The sequence below is a fragment of the Coffea arabica genome, chromosome 9e (genome assembly GCF_036785885.1).
Source record: "Coffea arabica cultivar ET-39 chromosome 9e, Coffea Arabica ET-39 HiFi, whole genome shotgun sequence".
NCBI classification, from domain to species: domain Eukaryota; kingdom Viridiplantae; phylum Streptophyta; class Magnoliopsida; order Gentianales; family Rubiaceae; genus Coffea; species Coffea arabica.
In genome coordinates this window covers 69514-94359 of record NC_092327.1, presented here as the reverse complement: position 1 = coordinate 94359, position 24846 = coordinate 69514, and the positions used below count along the sequence as shown (strand labels likewise).

The 24846-nt window shown below is 34.8% G+C and overlaps 3 protein-coding genes across 28 annotated transcripts; 2 read left to right on the top strand and 1 right to left on the bottom strand.

Annotated features, from left to right (window-relative positions):
• Positions 1 to 94: 94 nt before the first annotated feature.
• Positions 95 to 2179, bottom strand: LOC113710136 (senescence-specific cysteine protease SAG39-like). Its single transcript, XM_072066555.1, has 2 exons — positions 1726 to 2179; positions 95 to 802 (listed from the first exon to the last, which is right to left on the bottom strand). The coding sequence occupies exons 1-2, from the start codon at positions 2156 to 2158 to the stop codon at positions 225 to 227; spliced, it is 1011 nt and encodes a 336-aa protein (XP_071922656.1). The 5' UTR covers positions 2159 to 2179; the 3' UTR covers positions 95 to 224.
• An 8000-nt stretch (positions 2180 to 10179) lies between these two features.
• Positions 10180 to 16665, top strand: LOC113709233 (pentatricopeptide repeat-containing protein At4g18975, chloroplastic-like). Of its 23 annotated transcripts, none has more exons than XM_072065994.1 (10): positions 10213 to 10298; positions 11566 to 12028; positions 12732 to 12805; positions 13730 to 13914; positions 13991 to 14092; positions 14212 to 14279; positions 14445 to 14553; positions 14752 to 14895; positions 15755 to 15967; positions 16110 to 16665. In XM_072065994.1, the coding sequence occupies exons 4-10, from the start codon at positions 13849 to 13851 to the stop codon at positions 16299 to 16301; spliced, it is 894 nt and encodes a 297-aa protein (XP_071922095.1). In that variant the 5' UTR covers positions 10213 to 10298; positions 11566 to 12028; positions 12732 to 12805; positions 13730 to 13848; the 3' UTR covers positions 16302 to 16665. The 23 variants fall into 23 exon arrangements, with proteins under 23 accessions (XP_027087749.1, XP_027087754.1, XP_071922101.1 ...); XM_072065992.1 differs by having other exon boundaries at positions 13716 to 13914; XM_072065988.1 differs by having other exon boundaries at positions 13664 to 13914.
• Positions 16666 to 20540: 3875 nt separating this feature from the next.
• Positions 20541 to 23739, top strand: LOC113709512 (uncharacterized). 4 transcript variants are annotated; one of them, XM_027232288.2, is made up of 4 exons: positions 20542 to 20664; positions 21076 to 21355; positions 21451 to 22438; positions 23058 to 23739. In XM_027232288.2, the coding sequence occupies exon 4, from the start codon at positions 23133 to 23135 to the stop codon at positions 23484 to 23486; it is 354 nt and encodes a 117-aa protein (XP_027088089.1). In that variant the 5' UTR covers positions 20542 to 20664; positions 21076 to 21355; positions 21451 to 22438; positions 23058 to 23132; the 3' UTR covers positions 23487 to 23739. The 4 variants fall into 4 exon arrangements, with proteins under 4 accessions (XP_071922562.1, XP_027088089.1, XP_071922563.1 ...); XM_072066462.1 differs by having other exon boundaries at positions 20589 to 20664; positions 21123 to 21355; XM_072066463.1 differs by lacking the exon at positions 21076 to 21355 and having other exon boundaries at positions 20598 to 20664.
• The last annotated feature ends 1107 nt before the right edge of the window (positions 23740 to 24846 follow it).

Sequence of the window (24846 nt, the reverse complement as noted above, 5' to 3'; positions counted from 1 at the left end):
CTATTAAGAAGTGTAACTAAAGAGTGATACTGGTAGGGAAGGAGTAGAGTAAATTTATAATATTAAGTTTAAATTTTTCTAAAAGAAAAAAAAATAAAAGACCAAACCGGATAATTCATTCGTTCTTTTATTTTTTGTGCTATAAAAAGGTTAAAAGTACGAACAGTACAATTAGTTCTTCAAAATTCCCTTTAACTTTGAAATGCTTATGCACAGCAAAGGAATCACAGAGTGGGATAGATGGGTTCTATGGCAATCCCACACATTCCTTCTTTGGCAGCAATATCCCTTTCCATCCTCATGTATCCATCCTCTCCCCATCCTTTACCCCATGAATTCTTGATCCTCCAATACTTCAATGGGGAATTACTGGTACCATAACCAACCAATGTTACACCATGATCTATGTCAGTTCCACATTCACCCGTGAAAACACCACCTGCATAGAACTGGAAATCTGCACCTGAAGCATCAACCATTACGGCCACTGGTTGGTCAGTTAATGCTTGTAAAAGTGCCTTCTCATTGTCTGCTGGGACGTAGTTGTAGCCACTGATCTTGGCCACTGGTTCTTTTTCCTTCTTGGTGTCACAAGTGCCTTTATTATCTTTGGGAGGGTAGTTGCTCTCAGTCGTAAGTCCATGTTGTTTGATGAACTCAAAGGCATCTTCTGTGGAGCCTTGATAACAATCAAGACCAGTGCTGCAGTCCACAATTTCTTGATTTGACAGCGTGTATAGCTGTCCTGTTTTGATCTTGATTAGGGCTTCCACAGCATCAACAGCAGGAATTGTCCAAGCACCTGGGTAATTTGGTTGTGTGCATCATAAATTAGAGAATTCTAACAGTCATGATTTGTGTTAATTAAACAACTGGAAAAAAAAAAGAAAGAAAAACCTCTGTCCAAATGATTTCTTTTTGTTTTCATTTTAAGAAATTGCTATATCTTTCCTTCTCTTTCCCCTGTAAGGTTTGAAATCTTCCCTTTGAACAAAAAAGAAAAAAAATACGACTCTCTGATTCTATGCAGGATTGACCTTAGTTGTACACCTTAACTACCTACCATAATATAACTAAAAATATAAACGAAAATGATAATTAGGTCCGACCTTTGGTCATAATTGGCTGAGGAAAGATGGCAGTCTAATTTAAAAGCTCTTATTGTAGATAAGTTTTAAGACTCTTCAATACATGCAACTAGAGTGCCAGAGTCTCTTTAATGTGAAGTTTATTATAAAATTTTCTCAAATGATTGTGTGAGAGCAAGGCCTTAATCACATCTAAATCCAGTGAGACAGTTTAAGGAATGGAATCTCATCCAGAAATCCATTATAAAGCAAGGCCTTTTAAAGGGAGTAGCAGTGTGCCATAAAAGACCAAGGACAACAAATTATATTCTTGAATACAAAAGCAAAGTCGATAGTACTCTTGCAAACACAATAATATCTTCCTGAAATCAGGATACGCTACAGATCTAAACAAAATTCAGATGAACAAAGAAGCCCTTCTGGTTTCTTGAACAGGCCAATTTTTGGAGTTTTCTCTTTACATCTTTTTCAAAGTTTTTGTCTTCGTCAAACTTTTGTGATTCTATGGGATAATTTTCAACAAAAGCCTTAGTGTTATGCATTTCTATTTCGAAAGATAACATAGATTAATATGTTCATTTGACTAAAATTGACAAATGTACCAATGGTAGTGGGATGGTGGGATATCCTAACTTACCACATGACACTTCGCGGATTGGTGCAACAGCTCCCTTTCTCCTCCAATCCAAGCTAGGGGGAATTGCAGTAACAATTTTATCATACTCAGAAGAAGACAGGATTGCTGTTGACTTGTCCTTGGAGGGGCTTCTGTGCCCAATATGAGCTGCTTTGAACTCTTCATTGGTCAAATCCGCAAATTGATTGGCACTTAGCTTATATGGTTTGTTACCTGCTCTATTAACCAAGTCAATGTACTCCACATTGGCCTTGAATATTTGGTAACGCTTTTCCTTCTCTGCAGTGTCCTTGTATTGACGCCCATAACCAGCCATCCAATGCTCATGTCTTTCAATCATTGAAACGTCACTGATTACCCGAGACCTGGCTTGGAAAACCATCCACTGAATCAGAAGAATAGAGAAGAATTGCTTCACAGATTTTGATGCCATTATGCTAAAAAAAGTTACTAGAAAAACTTACTTGATTTAGTAGTACAATCACATGAAATCATGTCACTTATATAGGTTTGAAGGGTTAGATTTTTAAACTTCTTAAAATTATGATAGTGCCTAATATGAATGTTGTTTTCCTACTTTCCGTGAATGGCAAAGTAATGTCCTTCTCTATTTTCTTTCAGTTTGTAGCTTATGAATGTCATCTTGTAGAATTTCTTTATCTAGTTTTATGAGGTTTTCGGAATGAGCTTCTTGAAAGTGACTAATTTGATAAATTTCCTTGCTCAATAACCATTACCATTTAGAAATGTCAATGAAGACATTTGTATGATTACAATCTGGTAGTCAATTTTTTGCTGTTTACAAGAATATTCAGTTTCATGATCATGGTTTTGGTTGTGAGCATAGTGAAGCCTAGAGATAATAGAGAGAGAGAGAGAGACTAAAATTGGAATCACACATTCTAACTTTTGTGTTTAACTACAGCTCATGAAGGTTCAAACCTTGAGGAAATAATTCACTAGTATGTGACAAATAAAGATAGTTAAAAGTATAATGCGTTTGAAATGGAGAATTATCTGCGAAATTGAGTTTTTGTTGTCGTGTTATGAGTTTCTAGACTAACTAGTTTTGTACCCGTTCGTTGAACGGGAATTGTCGAAAAAAATAAACTATTTAGTCAATTTTATAAAAATATCGATATGAAATACAAATTTAATATATAATCTATTATAACTTGTCTTAAGTATATTACTATGTGCACATTGTAATATAAAGTATTCTTATAATATAAATTTGAACATCTAATTCAGTGAATAATAATTCAAAAATTGAAAAAATAACATTCAACAATACCATAACATTCAAAAACTTGAAAATAAATAAAAAGTGCAGTAAATAGTATCAAATAATATTCTACTCTTCAGAAACTTGTTTTTGTTTTTCTTCTGTTTGAACATTCTCCTCGATTTGTCCGTGCAACTCAGCATTTATTGATTTTCCATTATCGCTGCATGATAGCAAAGCAAGATAACTAAGTATAAAAAAAAAAAAATGATTTATCGCATTCAAGGTTGTGTATAACAATACGTAAAGATTATAATTTAAGAAAGTAAAATAGTATATTAAATCTATCTTCTCATGCAAATCTTTTTATGAGGATTCCCTTCCTCTGTGGTTTTTGTTGAACCCTCTGATGATTGATTCATATGAAGTGTATTGAAATGCTGTTGATTAGAATCATCTGTTGTACTAATTAGGATCTGGGAAGAAGATGTTTCAGGTTGGTATTGGTTGTCGGTTCCACCAATCTGATAATGATTTATCAAAATTAAAGGTAAAAATATTATGTGAGATATAATATGTGAAACATAAGAGAAATGTATTGCACATTACCTGTGAAAGCATGAAATGCATTTCCCTCCCGAAATCACAGTGGAACCATCTAGTCACTGTAAATCTATTATTACCTTGTTCCAGATTGTAATTGTTCAACTTGATTTAGAACACAAAAGATTTCCAAGTGATCTTGTTTATAATTGTTGACACGATTTCATTGCTAAATCCTTCCTGGAAATGAAATGCGTAATAGATTTTTTTTTTTTGTTAGAATATTCAACGGCTAAGATAAGTGTCGGATTGTCTACTATTATTAAAAATATTTTAAAAAATTAGATATAAGTTACCTTGAGAAAGTTTGTGTTCTATTATTCTTTCAGCCTCTTAATCAAATATAACAAACCAAGTACTACCGATTGCATCACTTACCAAGACTTTTAACATATACCTGTATAAATACACATATTCTAAAAGTTATGTTTATGTAGATATTGTAGCAATTAAAATAATAAAAAGGTTAACACCTACGACATACCTCAATTTAGGATACTCCACATTTTGATTGCAAGCATTACACAGTTTAGGATACTCCATATTTTTCTTACAATACAGGGCCCTGGATGTCGACTACTGACAACATTGGAGAATACTCCTTGGATGTCGACTACTGACAGCATTGATAGTGGTAGCTAATATTCTAAATGTAGATAGAATTTGCTTCTAAACTTCTTGATTATGAGAGCAAGGAATTGATGTATTCTGCAAAGCACTTTCATAGCGCTATTTATGAAGCATAGACTATAAGTGTATATAGCCAATAGTTGCCGGAAGTTCATGTTGTTTAAGTGATCAGGTTCCTGACCTCTCTTCTATTTAAACTATGTTGGTAAGACATAAGGCTGGATACTTTTTAAAAAACCTTGTGAAACCATTCTCAAGTATTTAATTAAGTAAACGGCCAGAGTCTTTTAATTAACTAATGAATTTGCAGATATATCTAATAGAGATATTTAAGTCTCTTGTATTTATATTGCATTACTTTCCAGTGCCTTTTGTTTTTGGTTGTTTTTCCTAAAGGCAAATTAACAAACATCTTAGCATATGATCACAAAAATCAATTAACAAACATGTTAGCAAGAATCCTACAAAAATAACGATGAAAGTAATTGTTTAAATCCTATGTCTTCATACAAAACAAATAGAAAATAAAGCCAAAAAAATAAAATTCAAGATATGTTACTAAACTCTTACAATTGAAGATCAACATGCCTTTTTTAAAAAAAAAATGTATTAAAAGAAGATGTACCTGATAATCAAGAGGAGTGGAAACCCAAAATCGATGCTTTAATGTACCAACCGCTTGCACTGAAAATACCTAACCATGAATTTGATGCTTGAAATCAATATATTATGGCTATATGTAGTGTAGGTATAAGAAATAAGAATTGATAAGGATATAAAGAGATATTGATAAGAACATTAAAAGTAGGTTTATCTTGATTTAAGTTGCTTAAAGTACATAACTTTGGATAGGAAATAAGAATCTTATAATATTAAGAATTCTTATAGGAAATAATAATTGATATAAATCCAAACAAAAAAGGAGCAAACCACGTAGGAAACTACTTGACGTCTCGTTAAGCCACATAGGAAAGAGAAAATATGAAAGGATAAGAATGAGAATACGACTTTATTATATATATATATATATGATTCGCCGGTTAGTTTCAATAGTGATTTTGGAAGAGATTTTGGAGATTTTTAACGTATCACTTTCTTGATAACAATGTTATTTAATAAAAATGATGTCTAGCAAAATTTACTTTCACGATATCCTTATTTTGGGTTTGAATTCCTAATCTACAATTTAAAAATGAATACTAAATCTCTTATAATGGCCAATTTGTCTTTGACAATCATATGAATAACATTCTCTATTATATTAATTTGTAAAACACTAGTGAGGCAAATATCTAATTCTGAAAAGGATTTTTTTAAAAAAAATTTTAAAATTCTCAAACAGTGAAAATAGAACTTTCAGATCTCTGTCCTAGATCCATTTTTTTTATCTCCAAAGTCATGATCCCTCCTAAGAGATCAATCTAAAATTAAAGCACGATTGCAAGCATACATTTTGGTAACTAAGCTGTCTTGATCAACTTAAATTGCTTAAAATATGTGTACCGATGATCATGGAACTTTTTTTTTCTGGTAACATCTAAAAGGCTTCCAAGGAGTCAAGGAAGACAACCAAAAGTTTGCACATCCGATCTAAATATTAGCAAAATAAATTCGGTAGGCCAATAAGTTGTGGTTACTTGAGCTTGGGCTAATGAGGGTTTAGATTTTGGATGGTTTCTTTCCTATCATCAATTGGGTGAGTATTGTGCGCTACCCATGGTGAGCCATTGGACTTGGGGACCGCATTTGCCTTTCACATTTTTACAAGTATTTTAATTTGGTACATTAGCACTTTTTTTTTTTTCTTATAGGGATAATTTCAAAAACCTCCCTTGAGGTTTTTGACAATTTCACTCGGTTCCCCTTAGATTTAAGAAACTACACTTACCCCTTGATATAGTAAAATATCTATAATGCCCTCCACTTAGTAGACAATTTTAAATTTAAGACAATAAATTTTCAAAACCTAAAAAAAATCTATTTTTCTGTCTCTTGTCTATTTTCTAATTAATATAACCTTTTTTTAGAGATAATTTCAGAAACCTCCTCTGAGGTTTTTGACAATTTCACTGAGTTCCCTTGAGGTTTTCAATATTACAATTACCTCCCTTGATGAAAGACAATGACTATAATAACCTTCATAATTTTTTAAAAGACAAGCCATTGATAAAAAGGGAAAAAATAACAGAAAAAAGGAAAATGAAAAAAGGAAAACAATTCTTCTTGACCAGGCCATATATTATGGCCAAACTATTTCAGTCGTGGCCATTAAATTGTAACCTTCTATCACTTAATATGCTAATCAAGGTAGATGTTTTCTTCCCTCTATCACTCAAATATGCTACTGCTATTGATGATGATAGAAGCAATCATCACGGCCAACAACCCAATTCTTCATATCATTGAGTACAAAAAAACTATTGGATTACGGAAAAATATAATTTGATAGACTGTACTAAAAGTACTACCCCAAACTTGCATTTTGTTGATGTTTTGCCTGGTTCCTCTTTTAATAGACATCAAACTTGTTCTCAATAAAATCGTCTCGGTTCAGATAAAAAAAAATGTGGGCTAATATAGGATGGCCAACCCAAATGTTGATAGCAGAGGTTAGAAAAATTTTGGTAAGTAAGGGTTTGGCCATTTGAGCGGGAAAAAGGTAAGGATTGTGAGTTTTATGACTAATGGTTTAGTAGACAACATATGCAAGAAACCTATAGAGAGGTAAAATTGTGAAAGTAAGAATTACAACAATGGATTTTGGCATCTAAGACAAAGAGTTTGTTCGAAAGAAGAAAAATGATAAGAGTTTGAAAGTTTTGGTGGATGTAGAAAATCATGAGGATAAAAAATATCAAGACATTGGTTAAGTAATAAAGCTCATAATTTTGGTAGTACACAAGTGTATTCTTGACTTTTAAAAAATTTTAATGATTATTCATATTAAGGAAATTTAGATGAGAGCAATTTTGGGCATTCATATACTTTTTTGGTCTTACATCATCAAGTTGAAATCCAAACCCATGTTCTAGGGGAGGTATGTATAATTTTCAAATCGTGAGGGGAGCTTTCTGAAATTACTAGAAACCTCAAGGGAGGTTTCTGAAATTATCCCCTCTTTTTATTATCTTTAGTTTTGTGGATATTAACAAATTGAAATTACAAAATCTACAAAGAGAGTAGATTATGTGTCATACTAGAAGAAATGAAGAGACTCACAGTGATAGAGAAATAAATAATGAAATAGATGATTGAAATAGAAAAAAGAACTAAAGATGTGGAATTATTCATATTTTGTTTGTTGTTAAGAAAAACTTTTATAAAATGTCAATAATTACATAATGATTTCTTTCATCGGATTAGAAATTTTTTATTATGATTTTATTGTGGAAGTATAATTTATTCTCTACTTTTAAGATATTAGTAATATTTTTAAGGGCATCGGAGAGTTGTAATAGTGGTTCTAGGTCAAATTAGTTTATATTGAAGAGGTATTTGAGCATTGGTATTTAATTTAGGGGTATAAAATTAGTTGTCAATGGGGTTTTTGTGTGTTTTTTTAATCGTGATAAGTATTCATATTGTATATGTAATTTAGGATTTTTTGGATGGCTACTTGATTTTAGAACTTATACTTGGATGATTGTTAAGGATTTGGCTTGTTGATTTATGCAAAGTGTGGAAGAAAATGTTGATTTATGCAAAGTGTGGAAGAAAATGATTGAGTATATAATATTTTTGTTTCTTAGTTTGGTACAAAAGGGCAATTTAGGATTCTTGAAAGAAACGCTAAGTTATTGGACCTACATTGTTACTAAATAATAAAAGTAGGAGAGAATATGTAATTTTTAAAATCTGAGAGGAGCCCTTTGTAATTATGAGAAAGCTCAAGGGAGGTTTGTGAAATTATCCCTTAATGTTTCATCTTCGGCGTGGTCGTAAGGAACTGATACCTTCGTCGTTCGTATTATAGGATTCGTAACATTTTTGGATAATTTGCAGTTGTAAAAATATGCATGATAATGGAATAGGAATTTGGTGAAAATTTTAAGTAAATTAAATATATATAAATTTGACTGCCTATATTGAATCACACCATTGGGAAAGTAATCAGTGAATTCTGATTTTGAGCATGGTGAATAAGTTGGACAGGTTTTTCAGTTATGTAGAATTTGAAGATTTTTACTGACTAATTTTGTTAGATTATAATACAGTCCATATTTGCCATCATGTCATCAAGTTAAATTCACCGTGAGATGGTGAAATAATTGTTTTTAATTCTTAGATCTTAATAATTTCAATGATTTAATATAGAAGCTGCTATTTCCATTAAAAGATACAAGTTCAAGGAATAATACTCTAAAGGAACCATAAAATTCTCCTATAATACAAGATGCATGTACAGGTGAAAACTAGTGACCTGAGTTGAGGTCATCGCTAGATGAGCTCACCTGCAAAACAAAAAGTGGCTGAGACTATGTTGCCAGTTTCACTCCAATGCATAAGTCAGAAGTTGTCGGGAGTTATATTGAGTGGTTTGGATTACCTATCTTTCCAAGTGAGTAAGGTGTTGATATTTATACTAGAAAAGATAGGTAATAGAATGATGAGATCTACTGTTAGTCTAATCTCGTAAAATAAGATATGACAGTAATATCAATTGTAGGATTGAATCATAGATTGTCACATCAATCACATCAATCACCAGTCACATCATAGTGACGAGCTGAAACTTTTGATACCTCAGGTAAATAAGCCATCCCTAGATTAATTCTCGGTGAGGGGCGATTAGGCCAAGGTATCCTCTGGTCCAGGCTAACCGAGATGTTTTCTTAGTTAATGTGACTGAGGTAATCATAGTAGACATGAGAACTTTTAAAAACTTGGACATGAAAAAGAAAAACATACAAGAATATCCGGGGCCATAGAATTTTTCTGTGATATAAGGTGGACTTGGAAAAATGCTTGCAAAAACATGGATATGGAAAAGAACCAAAAGAAAAACATACAATACTATATCAAAGTACCATGGATATGGTGATTACATAAATGACAAAAACATAAATTTTATCCAGTACCAAAAAAGAGAGTAAGAGACGAAACAATTACAGGATACTAATTAGACAATCAATAAATTTTATGAATAAAAAAGTTTTAATTGGCTTCAAATTATTCATTTAAGCAAGAACCCTTCTAGCCAAGCAAGCAGATTTTTGACCCAAGTGCGTTTAGTCATTTTCCATTCTTTTGGATGTAGTATAAACTTACGCCTCATGATATACTATTCCAATCATGGAAAATGGTTATATTTTCATAGCATCCACATTTTCGTGCGACTTAACCCTTTTTTTTTTTTTGAGAATTCAAATTATTTTATATATCTATAATTAGTTTACCTTTTCCTCGAAAAAAGGTCCTTATCTAAGCTAACTAGGGATCCCACAATCATTTGACCAATGTTCTTATCAATTAAGTTGGATCTTGAGAACCGTTGTCTCAAATTTGACAAGGGCTTTATATCAAATTATTTTTTTTTTCAATGTAAAAACTTATGATTGTTTGGGTAACAAAAGTAGAATGTACGATAACACTAATTCAATATCAAAAGTTTTTTTTCTGGTAAAAAATTTTTAACAAATTTTTTCGAGATGCCAATTGAGTTTTTTGCAATCTTAGGGACATGCCCATCTGCCTAAAACTTATGATTGTTTGGGTAACAAAAATAGAATGTGCGATAACACTAATTTAATATCAAAAGTTTTTTCTCTGGTAAAAAAATTTTAACAAATTTTTTTTGACAAATTGGCAATTGAGTTTTTTGCAATCTTAGGGACACGCCCATCTGCGTCCATTCTTCGGTACACAATAAAATAGGAAAGAGTAAAAAATAATTAGCTACAATATTAATCCAGAGATTAATTGAAAGAGGTAACTTGATAAGAAAAATTAAAATTGGGGGTAGAAAACAAATTAAGGTAAACCTTCAAGGACTTCGACGACAATCTTAAATCCTAACGCCATAATTAAAATCGTAAAACCCTTCGCAGAACCCTCTATTCTTATAGACCAGCAAGAAGAGCAGACCTGTCAGGCTGATTTGAGGATCTTCCTTCCGGTAAAATTCATTCTCAACCCTTCTTGTTGTTTCATAGCCTTTCGGGCTTTTCTTTTTCTTTTATTTTTCTTTTTCCTCGGAATTTTGAATGTAATTGATTTGGGCCCTGAAAGCTGAATTTCATTTCCCTTGATTATGATCTATTTTGTATAGTTCTTTTAGTTGCTTGGCTTTTTTTTTTTGGGTTCATTAATTTTTTTTCTATGATCATCTTGATTTTGGATATTTTGATAATTTCGATTGTGATATTCTTACATGACATAAAAATATTACATTGTGATATTGAAGTAAAATGATTAATGTTTTCGCCATTTATCAAACAAATTAGGAGCATAAGATTGTGTTGGGAGGTAAAAATATGAATTAATAGATTGATGAGCTTGGAGCTCCATCATTTTCTTTCATTCAGAATTACTAAGCATGATCAAGGTGGTTGTATCTAATGTGAGAGAGCAGGGGAGCTGCTCCATTCTTGAATCAAGGTGTTTGTGGCGCGAGAAGGGAGGCCATCTGTGACGAGTATTTTGCTGCATTAAGTAGAGAAGCTTAAAAGTTAATTTGGAAGTTGAATGCTTGATGGTAAGTTAAAGAAAAGCTTACTGGAGGAATTTGCTTGTATTTCTGCAGAAGTGTATTGTGGGGTCATAAGTGGCTACTTTTTTGGTTGCAGTTTACAAACGTTGTCATTTTTTGTTGTAGGATGATACCCGTAATACTCATGGTGTAAATTTTGTTGCAGTTTTTATCAAAAGGTACCGTTGTAAGCTAGAGATCTATAAGTGGAGAAGGTTTTTGTGATACTGGATGTATTTGCTTGGACTTTTGTGGAAGTCCCATTTGGGAGTCGTAAGTGGCTAACTTTTGTCACTGTAGTTTCCTAACTTTGTGATTGGTAACTGTAGGATGATAAGAGCAGTGCCTATGCATTTTTTTTTCCAGCTTTTTGTTCAATAGGTACTGATCTTATAGTTGCAACAGTAAAATTTGATGTCTTGGACGCCAGTAGTAAAAAATGGTTTAGTATAGCATTTTGTTTGTTGCGCAAAATCTGTGCAGTATAGATCAGTTTCCGTTCCTCTTAAATGCCTGGAAGTTTTTTTTTTCTGGAGCATGCCTGGAAGTATTTTGAAGTTTTGTGTTTTCAAAAATGCTGCCGTTAATTCATTTAGTTATTTTTATTGAGCCTTTGATGTAGCTAGCTATTTGTACTAGTTGTATGCATTGATTGGCAACCATATAAAGAGCTACTGTGCCTTGGTTAAATCAGCGGTGAAGCCACCCTAACAAACCTGTCTTGTGGGATGGAGAAAACCTCAAATCGGATAGGTGAAGAGAAATGTTGATGGGGCCTCTTCATACAACCCTGGAAATGCCGGAATGGGTGGAGTGATTAGGGATGAACAAGACTGTTATCTATCAGGCTTTATGGCTAATCTGGATAAAAAAGCAATGTGGTGGCAGAATTTTGGGGGATGAACTACGGAGACTCCATGGCATGGAATATGGGATACAAAAAGATTACTCTGGCGTTGGACTCACAAGTTGGGATACAATTGGTAGGTGAATCAATCACCTACCATTGGACTCACTTTATACAATTGGTAGGTGAATCAATCAGACACTGGATAAACCAAGTGTGGGAGTGTAAGATGGAGCATTGCAGGAGAGAAACGAACATGGCTGCTGATTGGTTAGCAAAGCAAAATCTTAATAGTCAGCTAGGTTTACAAGTATGTCCGGAACCTTCTACTCATCTTAAGCAAATCCTGTTAGCTGATGTAATTTAGGTGGCATACCCACATCACGCAGGGGACCTATAGTCCTCCACTGGAGCACCAAAAAAAAAAAAGGGAGAGGAGCTATTGTGAATAATTGAACTGCATCATCTTGACTTAAGCGGAAAGGGAGAAATGTTCGATCTCCTGTCTTGAATCAAAAACTACTGAAGATGCTCTCTTTGGCTGCTTGTCCTCCTGTCCCTCTTCTTCGTCCATCTCCTCTAATTTTTATCTTGTTATGCAAATTGTGAATCTTCTCCTTTGTCTCCTTTTACTTTTCCGTTCTACCTTTCTGAGATATGCTGCTGCATGAGCTGGGAATCAGTTCTAAATCTCTGCAGTTGGTTATAAGTTTTCTGACATTAATTGCTGCATTTAGTGTCCAAATAATGGTGAGTTTTCTGAATTTTATGGCCAAAATGCTGGAAATGGTTATTCTGAAATTGTTGAATGACTTCGTAGTTATGTGACTATTTGTGACGGAACTTTATGTGCTGCTGGAACATTTACCAGTACCATACTTTAGATTCTGGTTATTGCCAAAGGTAATGACAAAGACGGGGCAGACACATGGGTGGTGGATAGGGGGAACACGTGGACATGGATAGGGGGGACGCTAAAAACAGAGTATTGATTTTTTCTTCAATTCCTGCAGTCTTTCCAGATAAACCTCCAATTGAAGCTCAAAAACAACAGGCTTTCAGCTTCTAGTAGGACTACTTGTTTGGGGTAAGTTGCAGTTCAATACTCTGCTCTTCGATCGTTCAATTTCTATGTACATTTTCATATATATTGTTGATTCTCAAAATTTTGTGCTATTATTTGCTTATAATGATGAAAATTTGGTGTTTTAAAGATGTGGGTTTTTCTATTTCTGCTGTGCGGATGAGGGGTTTTGGGTGGGTTGGGTTGGTGGGAGATGGTTTAGGTATCATATATGTTGATGAATAACCATTTCCTAGGAAAATGTTTTGCTTTGATTTTCACTTCAATAGTTTATTTGTTCATTAACTAGTAATGGGCAATTCTTGGGTTTTTCTTTTTTTTTCCCTTTTTCGAGAATGCAAAACTTAAGATGAGAAAGTAAAAGTTGGGGTTGGCCTCCATGCATTTGTTTAGATATATATCCTGGAAACTATTGGATAATTTTTTAACATCATTACTTAAGGAAAGTTTGTAGCTTTTAGATTTTTTGTTTTGGTTTTAATTGATTAAGAACAGTGAGCAGTTGAATTGCTATAAGAGATGGATACAAGTTCTTTGTCTTACCATATCATGATTGGTTTTAAAGATATATGACTATCTGTGTGAATGTTGGTTTACATTCCTCGCTACATAAATGAGGTTGTCGCAATACTATGGACATAGGGGGGTGTGAAATGGTTTGTTGCTAATGGTTTTATTGCATCAAGATATGAACTTGAATCAAGGCCTGTGGTCTAAGTGTAGTCAGTTTGCTTGCGGATTGTCTGTTGTTTGAGCTGTTTGTTGTTCATCAAGATATACGTCTACTATTTGTTGCATACTTCCTTTTCGAGTCATTCTTCCTGAATTCTGAGTCTTTAACAAACAATTGAGCAATTTCAGGTTTAGTACTAAGCTTTCCTTGAAGTATTGCCCACGCCCATTTGTGTTATAGATTCTGTTGAATAGGACTTCTTCTCAATGAGGGCATCTTGTTGAGACTAGAAGAATCAAGGTTCCTCCCGAAGTGGCTCGTTTATGGTGTTTTTTCCTTCCATGAAATTGCTGGAAATTGGAAAAGCAGAATTATGAAGAGTCCCGTTTCTTGTACGATTCAAGTTCCTGTTCAGTTACCCTTACATAGGCCCAAGGAGGTTAGCTTTGAGCTTTGGGTTTCCTGCTTGATACTTTATTGTTCTACTTGCTGATATGAAAAACTTTTTTCCCCAGATGTGGAGCACCAGAGTGAATCCTCTCTTACATTTCAAATTCGTGAATTGTAGTTTCTTTTCTATGCAGGAGGTCTCAAGTGTAATTACCTGTGCTGAAAAGGTAAGCTAGATAGATTATGTTTATTGCTTATTTCATGAATGAACAAATGTAAGGGATATTTCTACTCAGTGCATATTAAGTATTCAAGCTTCTATGTCTATGTCCTTTGTGGAGTGTAGGCAAGAAGAACCGTTGTCAATGACACAAATTCTCCTGAAGATGTATGTGAATATGGATCATTTGACAGGTAGCCGTATTGTTCCAATCAAATTAATTACTTTGTATGGTTCTCTTTCATTGGTCTTTCTATGTTCAACACTTTGTTTTTTTCCTTCTGCTTGGATGTCAGTTCAGGCTTATGCTGCGGCTCATCTATATGAATGGAAGTTAAATCTCATTGTAACTTCATTAGCAGGAAATCCACAAAAATGGTCAGAAAGATGGGGAAGAAAGAACATCACTTGTGGCAGAAAAGAGATTCTGCTAGGTCTGGCCAGAAAGCACTAAATCTTGTTCGAAATGTATGTGTGGTTTTCTTTTGGTTGTTCTTAAATAGGTTATATCTTTCACTTTTTGAAGAGTTAAGTTCTTTGTTTTGCATGATTGAAGGATGAGGACCTATTGTTTTGTTCTAATGAAAAATTTTCCCTATAAATACAGTGGTTTTCTGTGATTATTTGGCTTTGATTTCTATCTTAAGACAAAACTCAACTTGGCAGATTTCTGGACTTCCAAATGAAAAAGAGGCTGTGTATGGTGCACTGGATAAATGGATAGCTTGGGAGGCAGAGTTTCCTTTGATTGCTGCAGCTAAGGCGCTAAGAATCTTAAGGAAAAAGAGTCAATGGGTTAGAGTAATACAAGTACGGTGCTTGTAAGGTTTTTGGATATCTTTAGCTGCTGAACTTGCATGGTTGTGAGTGCTGACCTTGCTTTATGCAGCTCTGGTATTGAATGACATTTGCTTGCTAAGTCTAGGAAATCTCTCTCTCTCTCTCTCTCTCTCTCTCTCTCTCTCTCACACACACACACACACATGCAAGCATATGGCCATGGGCACAAACAAATATGTAGAGAGCTTGTCTTTGTCTTAAGTCAAATGCAGACAATGAGAACGACTGCTATTAGTATTTTTTTCTTGGGATATTTTCAACATAAAGTTAATCTATATGTGGATTTTAGTCGAATTATGCTTAAGAATGCAATAGTAAGGGCACCATTTGCTTTCCAAGATATCTCTTTACTTCAATTGCATGTCCAAGAAACTTTCTTTTCAATATCATGGTATTAGCAATCATGTTTCCTTTTTCATCTGGAAATAGACATTGAAATGATGATGGAACTTTTTAGATGTCACTAAATTTAAGTATCGGGTGTTCCATATATGTATGATATGTATTATAAGTTTGTTTACAGAAATAATGAATTGCAGAGTTAAACACTTTGAGTGCTGGATTAGCTTTCTTGGTCTTTAGCTCTTGATGGGACTGAAACATGTTACATTTATAATGCGTTGAAGAATAATGAAATGGTTGAATAGCTTTTTTGTCTTAATTCACGCATACTGCATGTTTTTATGTGCAAAAATACAAAAATTGATGAAGTGGCCTATTGGTACTCTTGATTCATTTTGTTTCACTATGCAATGATGCCTACATCAGTATGTTGTTATGTGATTATTTAGATAGACCACCTGCATCTAACAAGATCTTTGTTACTCAGTTTGCCAAGTGGATGCTTAGCAAAGGCCAAGGGACAACCATGACAACATATGACTCCCTTCTGTTGGCATTTGATATGGATTGCAGGATAGACGAAGCTGAAAGACTATGGAATATGATTTTGCACATTCATACCCGCTCTACCTCTAAGAAGCTATTTTCTAGGATGATATCCTTGTATGATCATCACAATATGCCAGACAAGGTTATTGAGGTAAACCCCTCTGGTGCCTCTCTTCCACTTTTGTTAAGGGGAACTGATTTCGTAACTTCTTCTTTTTTGTCTTGCATTATGGTCTTTTATGAAATTGTGCAAACTTAAGAACATTTCACAATCCTTGCATGCTAAATTTCAGGTATTCGCGGACATGGAAGAGTTGGGGATCAAGCCAGATGAAGATTCTCTAAGAAAGATTGCACGTGCATTTGGAACATTAGGTCAAGTAGACAAAAAGAAACTAGTTCTTGATCGCTACCAAGGTAAATGGAAGTATATCCACTTCAATGGAGAGCGTGTTAGGGTGAGAAGGATCCATTGTGATGAATAAGCTACTGAAAGAAGTGACCAATTAAATTTGAGACTAGTTCTGATGTTGGTACATGTTCTGCCCCAGTAGTTTACGCATCCCTTTTAGCAATGTACATAGGCCATTGGCTAAATGATAACTATGTTGATAACAAGAAATCTAGTGATTTGTCATGTTGTATAGGTAAAAGCAGCAGTTGGTAGAATTGGATGAAATAATTCGTTTTGTAGCTATTATTTTCTTTCATTCAAGAACATTAGAGCATCTGTTGTGGTCTTGGACACGGCTGCGGATGGTTATTCGATACCATTCCTGGAAATTGGTGTTTATCTTGAAAATAGCAAGTGCAATTTCAATGGCTACGGGCGTGTGGCTCTTAAGAATCCTCTCTCAGTTTTTCCTTTAATTTGGTTATAATTGTCTCTTGATCTTAATTTGATACTGCTTTGTGTTTTCTTCCAAGGTAATATTTGTTATCTAATGTATAAGTACCCTTTATAATCAATGGACTTGAACATTTTACATATGAGATGGATATGTTGATACAAATTCAGGGTTTAGGGCCAGAATCAGCTGCGTTATCATCAGTTTAAGAGTTCTGTCATCTTAAGGATGTTTTAGTCTCATGTTGGATTGTAGGGTTTCTAATTACCCTTCTATTTATAGAGGATAGAGGATGAGTAAAATTCTATTCTGCTGTAAACGTATTTCATTCCTTTTTTTTTTCTGAACTCTGTGATGTGAAATGCTCTGTACTTGGAATTCGATATTTAATAATGGTTTCATCTTCAGCGTGGTCATAAAGAATTGATACCTTCGTCGTTCGTATTATGGGATTCATAACATTTTTGGATAATTTGCAGTTGTAAAAATATGCCTGTTAATGGAATAGGAATTTGGTGAAAATTCTAAGTAAATTAAATATATATCAATTTGACTGCCTATATTGAATCACACCATTGGGCAAGTAATCAGTGAACTCTGATTTTGAGCATGGTGAATAAGTTGGACAGGTTTTTCAGTTATGTAGAATTTGAAGATTTTTACTGACTAATTTTGTTAGATTATAATACAGTCCATATTTGCCATCATGTCCATATTATAATACAGTCCATATTCGCCAAATGAGCTCACATGCAAAACAAGAAGTGGCTAGGGCTATGATCCCTAGTTTCACTCCGATGCTCAAGTCAGAAGTTGCTAGGAGTTATATTGAGTGATTTAGGTTACCTACCTTTTCAAGTGAATAAGGTGCTGGTATTTATATTAGAAAAGATAGGTAGTAGAATGATGAGATTTACTGTTAGTTTAGTCTCGTAAGATAAGACATGACAGCGATATCAGTAGTAGGACTGAATCATAGAGTGGCTGATTGTCACATCAATCATATCAATCACCAGTCACATCATAGTGACGAGTCGAAACTTTTGATACCTCAGGTAAATAAGCCATCCCGAGATGAATTCTTGGTGAGGGGCAATTGGACCGAAGTATCCTTTGGTCCAGGCTAACCAAGATGTTTTCTTAGTTAAGGTGGCTGAGGTATTACAATAGACATGAGAGCTTTCAAAAACTTGGACATAGAAAAGAAAAACACACGAGAATATCTGGGGCCATAGAATTTTTCTGTGATACAAGGTGGACTTGGAAAGATGCTTGCAAAAACTTGGATATGGAAAAGAACCAAAAGAAAAGCTGACAATACTATATCAAAGTACCATGGAAATGGTGATTACATCCCTGAGAAATATAAAGGCAGGAATGAAGTTAGGAACAGTTGATTTCGTCCCCTATCAACACCTTCAATAGGTGGGTAATACTAATTTCGCCTGCCTCTGCAAAGAGTGAAGCGGTGCCCGTTGGAGACATTTGTGGCTAGAATTTGTTTGTGGATTGCATACTGACCAATAATACATCCTTAAGTACCAATTTTGCCCCTGAGTGACTAATTGGTTATCAAAGCCAAAGGTTGCCTTCTTGAATTGTCTTCACAGATCAAATGGTGCGCTGCACTTTTTCCTATGCAGTGGCTTCCTGCACTTTTTCATCTTTTCATTAGACTATCAAGAACATTCATATAGATCTTTACGTACCAATTTTGCCCATCAGACACTACAGATTAGTGCAGATGATAACTACTGATGACACAAAAGGATATATTATTACAGTCAAAAATTTTCCCCATCAATTTTATAACTTCATTCAATTGTTGAAATAAAATCTGTCACGGAATCAACAACCAGATGTGGTTAATGTCAGCAAAAGACATGGAAAAGAAATCGACTGCCTCCAAGTGAGGAAATTTACTCATCCTCTCGGAAATAATATGGTAACAAAGTACAACATAACAGCGCGCCTACCAACTGAAGGAGCACTACTACCAGTTCCAGCAAATGAACATGAAGCATCACCGCCACGGCCTCCATTACCCCAACAAAAACTAAATGCAAAGATTGAAGAAGAATCAGCTGGCTCAGCAACACAGACTCAGGTTGACACCACCATCTCTTTGAGCCCTTCTACATCCTCTACACCTGAAGCCACTCCTGCCACAACAACACCCCAGCCAAGTGACCAAAGGCAAACTAAATCAACTTGCAACCCGAGGGCGTTCACCTCGTCCCTCCTCGGTTTCGCGACAGAGCGAGGTGACCTCCGCGAGTCCCGTGCCACCTCGGCTCGTTGCCTCGTCCTCTGGGCCGGCCTCAGTCTCTCCGATGTGGCTTCACCTCGGTCGGCCTCCTATCTGACATCTGACGTATCACTGAAAAGGCTGACTTGTGCATGACAGAATGACATGACAGTGATATGGCCATTGCTATGTCCCTTCCATTAGGCTTAAATCTGACACTATCAGTCCCTAAGGCCCACGAGAACCGGAGCTTATCATTCTTTTCACCATATTATCTACTATAAATACCCTTCTATACACACATATATACTCTCACTCACACACATACTAGAAAGACTAAGACCTTTGCTTTTATTTTGCAATTGGGTACTCGAACTAACTTGATCGTTGGAGTGGGACCGAGGGACCAAGCCCGCACTCTTTGTGCAGATTTGATAGGTGAATCCCTTCGCTTTGGTTCAATCATCCGGAATTCGACTCTTCACAACCATCACGATCACATTGTACATATCAACTTTTGCGGTTTTGCCTAGCTAATGTGTATAATATGCACTTCATGATGCTTTTGTCAAACTTAAAGCCTCATCTCCATCGACTGTATTTCTAACAGCTAGAAGAAATAATGAAGAATCCTTTCGTCGAGGCTAATTAGCTCTTGCTAACTTTTGATGGCCTACTGAGAATACTTACTAAAGGCCATATATAAATATATCTCATGTATGAATGTAAAAAATAGAAATAATTATAAGAACATCCCTGAAAATTCCTGAAATGACAAAAACAAAAATTTTATCCAGTACCAAAAAAGAGAACATGAGACGGAACAATTACAAGATACTAATTAAACAGTTAATAAATTTTATGAATAAATAAGTTTTAATTGGCTTCAAATTATTCATTTTAGCAAGAACCCTTCTAGTCAAGCAAGCAGATTTTTTGACCCAAGTGCGTTTAGTCATTTTCCAGTCTTTTGGATGTAGTATAAACTTACGTCTCATGATATACTGTTCCAATCATGGAAAATGGTTATATTTTCATAGCATTCATATTTTCTTGCGACTTAAAATTTTTGTTTGAGAATTCAAATTATTTTATATATCTATAATTAGCTTTCTTTTACCTCAAAAAAAGGTCCTTATCTAAGCTAACTAGAGATTTCACGGTCATTTAACCATTATTCTTATCAATTAAGTTGAGTCTTGAGAACTGTTGTCTCATATTTGAGAAATAAGAACATTATATCAAATTATTTTTTTGTCAACGTAAAAACTTATGATTGTAAATAACTTTTTTGAAATTTTTGGGCAACAAAAGTAGAATGTGCGATGACACTAATTTAATATCGAAGTTTTTTTCTTTGGTAAAAAATTCTTAACTTCATAATACAAATAATAATCTTAAAATTTTTTTCGAGATGGCAATTGAGTTTTTTGCAATCTCAGGGACACGCCCATCTGCCTCCCATTCTTCTGTACACAATAAACTAGAAAATACTAAAAGATAATTAGCTACAAGAATAAAAAAAAAAATTTTGTCAATATTAATCCAGAGATTAATTGAAAGAGGTAACTTGATAAGAAAATTTAAAATTGGGGGTAGAAAACGAATTAAGGTAAACCTTCAAGGACTTCGACGACAGCCTTAAATCCTAACGCTATAGTTAAAATCGTAAAACCCTTCGCAGAACCCTCTATTCTTATAGACCAGCAGGAAGAGCAGAACAGGCAGGCCGATTTGTGGATCTTCCTTCCGGTAAAATTCATTCTCAACCCTTGTTCTTGTTTCATAGCCTTTGGGGCTTTTCTTTTTCTTTTATTTTTCTTTTTCCTCGGAATTCTGAATGTAATTGATTTGGGCCCTGAAGGCTGAATTTCATTTCCCTTGAATCTGGTCTATTTTGTATAGTTTTTTTAGTTGCTTGGCCTTTTTTTTTTGGGGGTTCATTAATGTATTTTTTACGATCATCTTGATTTTGGATATTTTGATAATTTCGATTGTGATATTCTTACATGACATAAAAATATGGCATTGTGATATTGAAGTAAAATGATTAATGCTTTGGCCATTTATCAAACAAATCCAGAGCATAAGATTGCGTTGGGAGGTAAAAATATGAATTAATAGATTGATGAACTTGGAGCTGTATCATTTCCTTTCATTCAGAATTATTAAGCATGATCAAGGTGGTTGTATCTAATGTGAGAGAGCAGGGGAACTGCTCCCTTCTTGAATGACGAGGACTAGGAGGAAAATCGGATCAAGGTGTTTGTGGTGCGAGAAGGGAGGCCATCTGCAACGAGTATTTTGCTACATTAAGTAGAGGAGGTTCAAAGTTAATTTGGAAGTTGAATGCTTGATGGTAAGTTAAGGCCAGAGAGCTCTAGTGGAGAAAAGCTTACCGGAGGAATTTGCTTGTATTTCTGCAGAAGTGTATTGCAGGGTCGTAAGTGGCTATTTTTGTAGTAGTAGTTTACAACCTTTATCATTTTTTGTGGTAGGATGGTACCAGTAATACTCATGGTGTAAATTTTGTTGCAGTTTTTGATCAAAAGGTACTGTTGGAAGCTAGAGATCTGTAGGTGGAGAAGGTTTTGTGATACTGGATGAATTTGCTCGGACTTTTGTGGAAGTCCCATTTGGGAGTCATAAGTGGCTAACTTTTGTCACTGTAGTTTACAAACTTTGTGATTGGTCACTGTAGGATGATAGGAGCAGTGCCTTTGCTTTTTTTTTTTTCCAGCTTTTTGTTCAATAGGTACTGATCTTATAGTTGTAACAGTAAAATTTGATGTCTTGGACACCAGTAGTAACAAATGGTTTAGTATAGCATTTTATGTGTTGCGCAAAATCTGTGCAGTATAGATCAGCTTCTGTTCCTCTTAAATGCCCGGTAGTTTTTTTATTTTTTTGGAGCATGCCTGGAAGTATTTTGAAGTTTTGTGTTTTCAAAAATGCTGCTGTTAATTAATTTAGTTATTTTTATTGAGCCTTTGATGTAGCTAGCTATTTATACTAGTTCTATGCATTGATTGGCAACCGTATAAAGCGCTACTGTGCCTTGGTTAAATCAGCGGGGAAGCCACCCTAACAAACTTGTCTTGTGGGATGGAGAAAACCTCAAATCGGATAGGTGAAGAGATGTTGATGGGGCCTCTTCACAGGAAATGCCGGAATGGGTGGAGTGATTAGGGATGAATAAAACTGTTATTTATCAGGCTTTATGGTTAATCTGGATAAAAAAGCAATGCGGTGGCAGAACTTTGGGGGATGAACTACGGACACTCCATGGCATGGAATATGGGATACAAAAAGATTACTCTGGTGTTGGACTCACAAGTTGGGATACAATTGGTAGGTGAATCAATCACCTACCATTGGACTCACTTTATACAATTGGTAGGTGAATCAATCAGACGCTGGATGAACCAAGTGTGGGAGTGTAAGATGGAGCATTGCAGGAGAGAAACCGAACATGGCTGCTGATTGGTTAGCTAAGCAAAGTCTTAATAGTCAGCTAGGTCTACAAGTATGTCCAGAACCTTCTACTCATCTTAAGCAAATCCTGTTAGCTGATGTAATTTGGGTGGCATACCCACTTCATGCAGTGGACCTATAGTCCTCCACTGCAGCACCCAAAAAAAAAAAAAGGAGAGGAGCTATTGTGAATAATTGAACTGCATCATCTTGACTTAAGCGGAAATGGAGAAATGTTCAAACTCCTGTCTTGAATCAAAAACTACTGAAGATGCTCTCTTTGGCTGCTTGTCCTCCAGTCCCTCTTCTTCGTCCATCTCCTCTAATTTTCATCTTTTTATGCATATTGTGAATCTGCTCCTGTCTTCTTTTACTTTTCCCTTATACCTTTCTGAGATAAAGTTGAAGATACCGACTAATTAACTTCTTTCAAATTTAGCTTGCACTCTTGGAATTTAAAATAGTATTTCCTTGGTAATTATTCTTGGTGCCTATTTGTAAGATGCTTGAAGTTGGCCAAGAATTTTAACTGAATTGGTTTCTTGGAAGTTGTTCAAGTGTTATTGCACATGCAAAGTCAGCTAATTTTGCTTTCAATTTGCACACAGCTCTGTCTATAAAAATTTATGATACAGTAATTGATTTAACTAGTAGCTTCCCTTTTATTGCAGCTGCAAGAGAGAAGGTCTGGCGCATTGTGATATATTGGTAATTTTATTCATCACCAGCTAGCCACTCTGTAGATAATGGCTACACAGGGAAAGGAAGAAGAGCATCAACATTCAGGAGATAACCAACAAGCAACAAACCAAGCTGATGTTGGCTGGATGGGAGCGATTCAGCAACAATATCGCAGAATCAAAGAAAATGCAGAAACCTACCCTTATGTATGGGGTTCTTATATTGTTGTGTATGGTGGATTTGGACTCTGGTTTGCCTACAGATGGAGAAAGCTCAGAAGAACTGAGGACAGAGTTCGAGTTCTGCAAGAGAGACTCCGCAAACTCGTTGAAGCTGAAGAATCAGCAAGTTCTAAAGTTGCTGAAAGTTCTACAGTAGGTGAAAAGGCACCAACGTCTTCTGATAAATCCAAAATTTAGTTGCTGCTGTTCCCAATTGAATTCAATGTGTTTCCTGAAAGCTGTTAATATCACACCTTTTGATGTTTTAAATGGCTGGAAAAGCGTTTGATTGGTAAATCTGGAGAAAATTTCTGTGACAATGATTTGCTAGAGCTAAGTGCTAACAGAGAAAGCCAAATTGTAGAGCATGTTGGTCTTGATATAGTTTTGCTAGACTGATGTATGTGGCATTTATTTCTGCAAACTAATATGTAGAATTAGATTCTTGAAATTATTTCTATTTCCATAAATGCTTGATCATTGAAGAAGTTAAATCATTCCAGTCTGGAAATCCGAATCTTACCACATGGGAAATTTTTCTTTTTTAACAAAAATTTGGTGAAATATCTGTCTCCGGGAACAGATACCACCAAGATTGTCACATTATTAGCATGTCGGTAGCCGTAACCTCAATCACCCTCTCAATCTTGGAAACAGACTATTGGGTGAGGGAGGCGTTAGTGAGTTAATAATGTGATAGTACCAATAGCATTGGAGTATTTCTTCCCTGGTAGGATGGTAGCGGGTCAAGTACCATAAAAAATCCTTCTTATCAAAACCCTACTTGTATATCTTAGTTTTTTACCAAATTTTTTCGGGTGACTCTATGGATTTTAAGTTTCATTATCAAACCCTCTCACTTCCGGGTTCGGATTATTCATTGGGTAACTTCTACCCACTAATTTGAACAATTCAGAAAAATTAATACATGCATAATGTTAAATCAACACAACATGTTAAATTTTAAACTTTGGTAGAGTCATACAACCTATATGAGAGAAATTCAACATTTTATTAAGGATATTATATGTTTGTATGTATCTATGTACGCCAGGTTCCGAGTTTTTAGAGTTCTCTTACTAAACTTTATTAGATTATCTGTCAATTACCTCTCATCAATACCAAACCCTAACGGTATATCCATCAGTCATCTTATTTGATTAACTATGAGGCCGAGTACTCACAGGTATCGAATTTATCCTACCCATTGCCATCCCTATTTCTCCGTACACATTCTCAACCTCTAGGCCAAGATAAATAGCTAAACAAATCAACTTCTTCCTTCAACATATATTTGGAGTTATATTCGTATTACACCATATACAAAGGTGATATGTTTCCACGCACTAATATCTATTAATGGTTTGATAGATGATTGAGAACACGCATAATATTAATACACGGTGTGACAGAGCATAACACTAAGAGTGTAACAAAGGATTTAACTCATTCAATACACAGTTTAATTCTTGATTTTATAGCAAACTACTCCATGTAACATGTCCAATAGCTGGAGATGTAACTATAATTTAAACTAATACAAATCAGAAAACAAGGT